The following is a 10,417-nucleotide window of genomic DNA, read 5'->3' as shown; positions in this document are numbered from 1 at the left end:
ACTGGCCCAACAGATCTGATCCCCACTCTGCTCTCCCTCTTCAAGTTCAAACCATACCAGACCTCCTTCAGCTCTTCAGCAGGTTATCTCATTTTAGCCTGTCACACTACCACTCTTGCACACCCGCCTCATTCGTTTTCACTTGGTTAATGTTTACGTCTACTTTAGATCTAAAGTTACTTTCCGGAGGAGCCTTTTCCTAGTCTTCCCAATCACTGGTTTGATGATTCCATTAATGCTTTAAACTACGTAAGAGACTGGAGAGGGTTCAGACTGTCCTGAGACCCCTGAAGTCTGCCTGTCCCAAGTGACAACTTTCAGTTAAAAAAGATAATAAGAAGAACAACAACAGATAAATGAAAATTGTGTTAGAGTATTGGAAGGTATGTGTAGGAACAGGAGCACTCAAAACACATTTTAAGAAAGCAATTTCGAATCCCGGGACAGAGTATAATGGTAAGGCACTGAACATTAAATCCAGAGCCAGGACCTGAGGGAATTTAAAGATTACATTGAGAGGGCTACTACCATCTTCAAGTCATTTACTAGTTTTTAACTTCTGCCTTATGCGACAGTCTAAGACAGGAAGCAGCTGCAGTCTTCTTAAACCACAGTCGCTGACCTTAGCAGCAAGAGACTCGACCTACTTTCCCGGGCGCCGGATGCTGAGCAGCCGCAGGCGCCGCGTAGCTCCCTCAGCGCCCGTCAAGGCCGACAAGCGACCGCCCAGCACGCGCGCCCTCTGCGCCTCAGCGCGCGCGGACAGGCTCGCAGGCACCTCCCAAGAAGACCCCACCCACCCCCTTTCTCAATGTGTGTCTTCCCGAGAAAGTGCCTGTCTAGTTAATCAAAGAATTCCAGTTTCAATGCAAAAATTTACCAGTCAGAAGCATATATATTACAGAGGTGAGAATGTTTCGCTTGGGACTGGAACTCTAAGGGTCTGGCCAGGTTAGAGCGGACGCAATAAGGCACAGGATCAAGGCAGGCACTATTACGGACAGCTGCATCCGGGCCCTCCTGCCGCAGACTGCCCTCCGAGCCAGGGGTCCTTCAGGTAGGAGGTGCTGGGTGACTTTGGACGTCCGTTCATCCTGGGTGTAAGTTTTACTTAGTCCCGGGCCTGCCGCTTTTGGTTTTTCCCTTTCCTGGTCAGGAGGCTTCTGCCGCAACCATGTTACGCCAGATCATCGGTCAGGCCAAGAAGCATCCGAGCGTAAGTTCGTGACCCTCTTAGCAGTGTCTTCCTTGTCCATCCTGTATCCGGCTGCGGCTTCCTCAGCTCCCTGGAGGTTTCCTCCTTCATAGTCGTTAACTGTTGCTCGGGGTGGACCCTGCCTCACTTAAGCTGTCCTCCTAGTTGCCTCAGACCCTTGAGCTTTGACCACGCCTTGCACTGAGGGTTTAGGCTGGCTGGCGGAAGGTGAGAGATACCTTCGGGGAAAATAAACTGGGGAAGGTGGGAGCAGTCTGGTGGTTGCATCCTCTTGTATGTTGGTCGGACCTAGGAATAGTTGTGCGCCGTGTGGGTTGGAGACCAGCAGGTCAGGTTTTGTATTTATTATGTCATCTCAAAGATCTAGTGCTCACTGCATTGCACCACCAGGCCTTGTGGCAGTTACAAAGGTCTATAATTTTGGAATCCTCAGTTTGTGTTTGTCTTGAGATTTTGGGAGACTTCGGTAGCGCAAAGGTGACTCGCAGTTAAGTTCTTTTGCATGCCGGTTTTCTCCCCAGCACATCAACGTGTTGTCCTAAATAAAACTCCATTACGCAGTCTTTAACTTAAACCCATTGCGTAACTACGCATTAAGCATTGGTAGCAAGGTGTTTTCAGAGATTTATGCATGTAGCGAATGTTTGTAATGGACGTGCTTTTGTTTGCTCATTCAGAGTCTTAATTTCACCGAATTTATGTTTTTCATGACACTTATAAGACAGGGCAAGAAGTTGTTTTTACAAGCCTCGAGAAAAAGGAAGCTGGGAAATTTAATGAGAATAATGTATAAATATTAGAGAGGTGAAGAAGACTTGATATATTTTCCTGGAAATTTAAAAATTTGAATAGAAGTTTTTCTGCATTAAACCGAATTCATCTTCACATCTTTCGGGAATTCCATTTTTTTAGAACACAGTTATAGGAAGTCATACCTCAATGTAAGGTCTTGATTTATTCAGATTTTAAAACAAGACCAAAAAATAGCAGTTTGAGACTTCAGAATTAGCGTGTAGGAACTACTGTAGCCTTTCTTTTTTTTCAGTACCTAGGTATTTGAAGGTGGCTGCTAATTCTTGTCTATTTTCTGTTTGATTCCAGTTGATCCCCCTCTTCGTATTTATTGGGGCAGGAGGTACAGGAGCAGCACTATATGTCTTGCGCCTGGCATTGTTCAATCCAGATGTCAGGTAAGTATTTAAGAGTCTTTATAACTTTGAGGGTCTAAAGCTGGTTTAGGAGCCACAGTCTTAAGGGAGGCAGCATCAAGTAGTAGAAAGAGCCTAAGTTTTGTAGTCATATATAGGAAGTTCAGATCCTAGTTCTGCTGTTGTCATTTACTTTTCTTGGTTCATAAAATTGTCTAAATTTCTGAGTCTTATTTTTCTCTTGGGTAGAGTAGAACTGCTAATATCTATTTAGAATCTTGTGAGAATTGAGATAACTTTTTATAAAATACTTAATCAGAGTTGCTGATACATGTAAATGGCTTTTGCTTTCTTTTCTTCAATAAGGAATGCTTTTTTTTTTTTTAAGGTTTTATTTACTTATTTGTCTGAGATTCAAGGGCGGGTATGCCTGCACAAGCATGGGGAGTGGCAGGCAGAGGGAGAAGCAGGCTCCCTGCTGAGCAAGGCGCCCTATGTGGGGACTCAGTCCCAGAACACTGGGCTCCTGACCTGAGCTGAAGGCACTTAACCGACTGAGCCACCCAGGTGTCCCAGGAATGCTTCTTTTTGAAGTTAGAAAACAACAGGCAACAAAAAAGATTTATTATTATTCTGTATACTTTTCTATATATCACTTCTTCAGCAAAAGCCAAGTTAAAAGTTCCATGTGACAGGGATAGGGACAAATACACTATCCCGGAGGCCCTGTGTTCGTTCGTTTGTTCTTTCATTTAAATTCAGTTAGTCAATACACACTACATCATTAGTTTTTGGTGTAGTGTTCAGTGACTCCTTAGTTGCTTATAACACCCAGTGCTCATAACATCCTGTGCCCTCCTTAATGTACATCACCCCGTTACCCCATCCCCTCACCCACCTCCCTTCCCACAACTCTCAGTTTGTTTCTTGGAGTCTAGTCTCTCTGTAGTTTGTCTCCCCTCTCTGATTTCTTCCCATTCAGTTTTCCCTCCCTTCCCCTATGGTCCTCTGCTATTTCATACATTCCACATATGAATGAAACTATATGATGATTGTCTTTCTCTGATTGACTCATTTCACTTAGCATAATTCCCTCCAGTTCCATCCATGTTGATGTAAATGGTAGATATTCATCCTTCGCAATGGATGAGTAATATTCCATTGTATTTATGAACCACATCTTTATCAATTCATCTGTTGGAGGACATCTCAGCTCCTTTCACAGTTTGGCTATTGTGGACATTTCTGCATGAACATTGGAGTGCAGGTGCCCTTTCCTTTCACTACATCTGTATTTTTGGGGTAAATAACCCAGTAGTGCTCTACCCTTTTTTATAATTAATTACATGGAATTACTAATTATAGAGCCCCGTCTCTGCTTCAACTCTAATGAAAACACCACCATACTTAATCTCATAGAAAATGAGATCTATTCAAATACTATCTTCTTAGAAAGTACAAAACTATTTTAAATAGTTTATTACTTTAACAGTTAAATGTTTGTTCCTTTTAGTTGGGATAGGAAGAATAACCCAGAACCCTGGAACAAACTGGGTCCCAATGATCAATACAAGGTAAGCTACAAAATTGTTTCAGAATTGCTAGAAAGCGTTGTTTTTGTTTGTTTGTTTGTTTGTTTTTTAAAGAACGCATATTTTAATACTCATGTAGTAGGGTTTCTTTTCAAATTAGATATGCATGTAAAATTCCATTATAATGAACTTTGGAGGAATAGCTATATTGTTCTGTGAAATTAAAATGGCATATTTCTCTAGCAAATATTTTTTTCTAAGAATTTTATACACAGACTTTAGATCTGGATGTGAAGGTAAGATAATGTTTTCATGATTTGACTAAGTAAAAAAAAAAGGAGAGGTGGTATAACTATCATATACCATTTTCTTAGATCTTAAATAGTTTGGTGCAGTGGTTTTCAAACTTCAGTGTACATAGGCCTCACCTAGATGGGTGGTTAAAACACATTGTTTAGGTCCATTCCCAGAGATTCTAATTTAGTTGGTCTGTTGTGGAGACTAAGAATTTGCATTTCTAACAAGGTTTTGGGTGATGTGGATGCTGCTGGTCTGTGGACCACACTTCTAATAGTACTGTATCAGTGGATTGGTTGGCTCTTCTTTCTTGGTGTGGTTGAAATATTTCAGGTGAGGGTAATTAGGAAGAAATGAAGTTCAGTTGACACTTAAATTTTACATTGAACCTTCTAATTAAATTTTTTAACATTTACCTGTAAAGTGATGTGTGGAACTACTCTTTAACAGAATGAGTTTATGGACTGAGACCACTTATTTATTTTATTGAGGTACATTTGGCATATAAAGTTATGTTAAGTATGAAGTATACAGTGTGTTGGTTTGATAAATTTATGTATTGCAGTATGATTACTATAGTAGCATTACCTAACACGTTTATGTGTCACGTATTTAGTATTCTTTTGTGTGTGTTGAGAACAGGTTAAGACCTAGAGTCCTAGCAGCTTTGAAGTTTATAACACAGTATTGTTGACTATAATTCCTGTGTTGTGTATTAGATCTCCAGGATTTATTTATTTACTAGTTGCAAGTTTGTACTCTTAGACATCTTCCTAATTCCCCTACCCCTAGCCCCTGGTAACCACCATTCTGCTACTTTTACAAATTCAGCTTTTTTCGATTTCACATATAAGGGATATCATGTAGTATTTGTCTTCTCCATGTGATATATCTTACTTAGCATAATGGTTTTTTTAAGATTTTTATTTATTTGTCAGAGAGAGCACAAGTAGACAGCTTTAAAGCCCGTCCATGTTATAAACCTGAGACCAGTTGTTAATTCTCTAAACATAACCCTCCTTATGTGTAAAAATTTTGCATACAAAGAAACTCTAGAAATGTTAAAACCAGAGCAGCTTTATTAGGGTTTAATTTACATTATGTACAATTTACCTATTTAAAGTGTATAACTCAGCATGTGCACTTTCCAGTATACAAAGCTACTTCATCAAAAGAGAAATAGCTTAAGCATTCTCAAGAAGGTGTGCTCTAACCAATGTGTGTCCAGGACCCTTTAGCACATCTGCATCTAATGGAGGTGGCTTCTGTTATTAGTAAGAGTAACTTTTAAGAAAATCATTGCCTTTTGCTGATGCCAAGCTTTCCACTCAATTGTCTGATCATAATGGGGCTCTCAGATCTCTAAATGGATCTCCCTGCAAGAAACAAATAGGAATGTGCTGGCAAATATGAAATGAACTACTTAACCTGTGTATTACATTTTAACTTGAAAAAATGGTAAATGGGCATCCTGATTTAGTTTTCCTCTTTTTTATAAGATTGTTTAAATTAAGTATGTTCTAGAGAAAATGATTTCACACCCAGTAAACTTCTAAAAAGTTTAGGGAAGGGCGCCTGGGTGGCTAAGTTGGTTGAGCGACTGCCTTCGGCTCAGGTCATGATCCCGGATTTCCAGGATCGAGTCCCACATCGGGCTCCCAGCTCTTTGGGGAGTCTGCTTCTCCCTCTCATCTTCTACTCTCTCATGCTCTCTCTCACTCATTCTCTCTCAAATAAATAAATAAAATTTAAATAAATAAATAAATAAATAAATAAAAAGTTTAGGGAAAAAGAAAGGGGAAAGGAAAAACAAAAGGGAAAAAAAAACAAACCAGCCTTTGATCCCTCCACCAAATTGTGTATTGGCGTCTCTGGATAGGTGTAGTTCAAAAAGCTCCCTAGGTGATTCTGATAATGAAGGCAATTACCAATGCCCTGGCACTATGATAACACATGCCAGTATAAGGACATGTGATTTGGAAATGGAATGTTCCTGCAACAAAAATCTAATTTGTGTGGCATGAATGGGATGAGTAGCTATGACATGGATTTAGAGATTGGAAAGATGAATCCTCTTATATATGATATAAAATATTTGATTAAGTATCACCTGCTGTAACTTGGAAGGTGGACCATGTGCCTGAAGAGCTTTTATAGGAAAAGATTCTGGAAAACAGTATGTTAGTGGACTATTATTGGCTGTAATATGCCAAGAGATGAATTTGAGAAGAATTGGGTGATTTGTAAGCCAAAATAAAAGGGAACCATATCCAGAAACTTGGTGAGCCTTGAGAATGAAGCCTGCTACTACTTCTAAACATAGACAGTGACGTGGACTAGATTATTTTTATTGTTCACTACCCTCACCTAAGATAATTGGCATATAGGTTTTTGGCCACAATACTTATTCTGGAAAATCCTAAGTGAGGGGAAGTGATATCTGCCACTTCTGAACCAGTGTGTGCTTCCCCCATTGTTCTATTTCATCTGTCCTGAGACCAAAATGGTCAGTTCAGGCTTACTCATTCAACCCAGAATTTCAATGAAGAGGACACGGAGCAGTCAGCTTACAAATGGCATGCAATATGAGTGAAAAACAAACCTTTGTTGTTGTAAACCACTAAGTTTTTGGGATTATTTGTTGTCACTTTGCAAGTCTAGCCAAAGTTAAGACCAATGAGAGGACTAAAATTAAGCATTATAGGCCCAGCAATACTCAACTGAATAAAATGTCATAAAGCCACGATCAAAATACATGTGGCTTCCCAACTGTTGTTCCAGAGACCTTCCAGGTAGCCACCGTTAAATTGAGAAAAAGAATGGGAACATGGAAGCTGAAAAATAAAACAGATTGAAAATTACTTGATTACTTCAACAGAGAAATTTGATGCTGGCACATGGAACCGAAGAGAAGCAAATACATCAGAAGCCTGCTTAGTTTTGAGAAAATTGGCAAAGATACTATGATCTTTTCACTCTGCATGAGTGTAAGGTCTTGATCCTGCTTCTTCTTGTTCAGTATTTGGGGAATCTTACAACTTAATCTTCAGTTGCCTCTTTTATAAAGTAAGAATGAGTAAGATAAACTTAAAGCATTGTGCCCACAATGTCTGGCATCCATTAGGAGAATCAGTCAGTGTTTATTTTCTTAATATGTAGCCTGTAGTTCTTTTATAAATGCTCCTAATTTTGTTAACATGTTAAGGTAACACAATTAGTTTCTTTTGAAAAATCTCCTTTTCTAGAACAATGTCAGAACAAAGATGCTTCTCTGTCTGTGCAATTTTGTGTATATCTCAAGGAAAAGCTTTACAGCCTGGGAATTTTTCTTCTTTAAAACTTAATTAAAATAAGACTTTTTCAGTTAGAGATAAGGAAGTTAGGGTATGTTTGGGAAAATAGAGAAAAGGATTTGAAGAAATAATAGATACAGATTTATGAGCCTCTTAAAAACCCTGAAGAAAATGATGATTCTGCAGTTTTAGTTCTTTTGGAGTTATAATATAGTCTTAAGTAACTATATCACAACCTCTTCAGTGTTCTTTGGCATAAGAATGTATAAACCCAAGATTATAGCCTTGGACTTAATATATAAATCCTAATTTATATATATTTTTTTCTAAAACAGTCCTAGGTTTCTAAAATTAATTTTAGTTGGAAATTTTTAGAAATTATAGGTTTCTAAACATGCATTATGACTTAAATACAAAATTACTTAGAAGCAAAATTACGGTATTTAAAAACTTCTGTACTGGAGGTGGTCAGGTGTCAGTTTGATATTGATGCAGTCTGGTTTAGGAAATTGAGGGAACATACTAACACTGTTCTTCTGAGGTAGATTGAATATTTTTCCCTACCAAAATCATTATTAAAGGACTGGAATTTTAGTGTCTTTGGATGATTTTATATTGTTAAATATAAGTGTAAAAATCTTTATGTCTGTAATTGTTACTATAGAAAGCTGAATAAAAATAACTTTAAAACTAATGTATCATCTCTGTGTATTTGATAGATTATCTAAAATGTCTTTTTTCTTTTCCAAGTTCTACTCAGTGAATGTAGATTACAGCAAACTGAAGAAAGAAGGTCCAGACTTCTAAATGAAATGTTTCACTATAAAGCTGCTTAAAATGAAGGTCTTCCAGAAGCCATCCGCACAATTTACCACTTACCCAGGAAATATTTCCCCTCTAAATGCACGAAATCATGTTGGTGTATTGTGTTGGGGTTTACACTGAATAATAAATACCTGAAACTTGATGTGTGTCACTATTTAATGCTGAAAATCTGCTCTGAACTTCATAAGTAGGGTATAGGAATAAACTTAGAATTTAAGGAATTTCTTGAATTTCCATCTATTTGTATAATTTGAAAGTAAGACTTTAAGCTGCTCAAAACATTTCATTTTTTATATAGGACATTGGTACTTCACTAGAGTGTATTTAACAACTGAAGCTGAAGCTGTAAATTATGCAAAGATTGGGAAGAGTATTCAGGTGTTTTTGGCATTGGCAAAGTGGAAACCTTTGGGTTTCTGCTACTGACTGATGTCCAAGTGTTCTGTTATTATTGGTTTTTACTATGGCATACTCTGCTCAAGATTTTCAAGGTTATGAGGGACTGTAGCTGGATCTCAGTCCAATTGAGATCATTGAGCTAGTAACCATTATGCTTTTACTATGCTGATTTAATTGCTTAACAGACTGTTTTGTCAGTTCTTTATCTTAATGAGGTCACCAAGCAAAGCTGCATTTAAATAATGATGTCTTGGGTTAGCATTATACATACAGATACACATACTACATATGGATATATCTGTGGTCACTCAGTGTCTCCATGTGGATGTCCAATGGGCATCTTAAATTTAAAATGTCCAGTTCTGAATTTGTGAACCTCTCAGACTCCACGTCTACAATCTTCAGTCCCACTATCTTCAGTCATACCAGTTCATAGGAACGCTATCCTTAACAGTTAAGGTCAAAATCCTTGGAGTCTTCATTTACTTTTTTTTCTAGTACCCCAATATATCAGTAAGTCATGTTTGCTCTGCCTTCAAAATACACCAGAATCTCACTGTTTTCAACATAAAAATTTCCTCCCCTATCACCGTGGTCCTAAGTCATTGTCAGCTAACCTCAATTATTAAAATAACCTCTTATTTGTCTGTGATTCTCAACACAGCAACCTAAGTGATCTTTAACATACGTCAGAATATGACATTCTTTTGCTAAAAGCCTACCACCTTCCCATTTTATTCAAAAGCTAGATATTTCAACTTTCTGACTCCACTTTCTATTGTTTACTTTGCTCACACCTCCAAGTGGGCTTCCTCGGTTTTCTACCTCAATGCATATTCCTACTTCAGGGATTTGATCTCTGGTTTAGAATTCTCTTCCCCAAATACTGGCATGGCTTTGTTTCTCACTTTTCTAGTCTTTGTCCGGTGTTACATTTTCAATGAGGCCTTCCCTGTCCAAAATTTTGCAGCCTGCTTCACTCTCACTTTCCACATCCTTACTACTGTCCTGGTATGTAATGACCTTACTTTGTTTGAAATACCTCCCCTCGCTAAAATTGAAGCTCCATGAGGACAAATATATTTGTTCGTTTGTTGTATCCATAACATGTGCAGCAGTACCCAACACATAGCTGGTGTTCAATAAATACTTGTTAAATAGATGTTTAAATAAAGGGCCAGTTCATAAAGCATCTAGAACAGAGTAGTCGTTAATGGGTACAGGTGACTCTTAATGGAGGCAGGCAGACAGAATTGCAGATGGTGAAACACCTTTTACAAAAGCGCTCTGAGCTATACTCCCTTGTCACTGCACCCAGTTGATTTTCTTTCCCCAGTTGATAATTTTAATAGGTTTTTAAAAATTTCAACTAGAACATTATGTTTGTACTAAAGTAGTATCTACTGTTCTCAAGTTTGAAGGTTATTTTCTTTCACAAACTAGAATCAAGATGAATATAAATGAAGAAAAGTATAGGCACAAAACCAGATCCTCTTTTTATTAAAAAAAAATCCTTGAGTTCCCTGTACCATAGTCCTTGCCAAAACTCCCATTTTCTTGTTTCCCTTTTGTTTCTAGTTGTAAACGCAGTGCATGCTCAGCGCAGTTAAAATAATTCACAGAAAATATATATCTAAGACTTGTTTTTTGTGGTGTAGAGGATATGTTAGGTGTTATTTTTGTAACTACTTTTTAAAAAATGCTCAA

The 10,417-nt window shown here is 38.0% G+C and overlaps 1 protein-coding gene across 1 annotated transcript; it reads left to right on the top strand.

The window, feature by feature from the left end:
* The first annotated feature begins 1,025 nt into the window (after window positions 1–1,025).
* NDUFA4 (NDUFA4 mitochondrial complex associated) lies at window positions 1,026–8,453 on the top strand. The gene is made up of 4 exons (XM_047695596.1): window positions 1,026–1,216; window positions 2,318–2,406; window positions 3,878–3,938; window positions 8,237–8,453. The coding sequence occupies exons 1-4, from the start codon at window positions 1,175–1,177 to the stop codon at window positions 8,291–8,293; spliced, it is 249 nt and encodes an 82-aa protein (XP_047551552.1). The 5' UTR covers window positions 1,026–1,174; the 3' UTR covers window positions 8,294–8,453.
* Window positions 8,454–10,417: the final 1,964 nt, after the last annotated feature.

The sequence above is a fragment of the Lutra lutra genome, chromosome 11 (genome assembly GCF_902655055.1).
Source record: "Lutra lutra chromosome 11, mLutLut1.2, whole genome shotgun sequence".
Classification (NCBI taxonomy): Eukaryota; Metazoa; Chordata; class Mammalia; order Carnivora; family Mustelidae; genus Lutra; species Lutra lutra.
Note: the sequence above shows the minus strand (reverse complement) of the source record. Positions and strands in the feature narration are given on the sequence as shown.

Excerpts from the sequence above, each read along its gene's own strand:
- NDUFA4 (XM_047695596.1), top strand. The coding sequence starts at position 1,175 with ATGTTACGCCAGATCATCGGTCAGGCCAAGAAGCATCCGAGC. Across the intron at positions 1,217-2,317 it reads AGGCCAAGAAGCATCCGAGC|TTGATCCCCCTCTTCGTATT; the intron begins GTAAGTTCGTGA and ends GTTTGATTCCAG. Across the intron at positions 3,939-8,236 it reads GTCCCAATGATCAATACAAG|TTCTACTCAGTGAATGTAGA; the intron begins GTAAGCTACAAA and ends TTCTTTTCCAAG.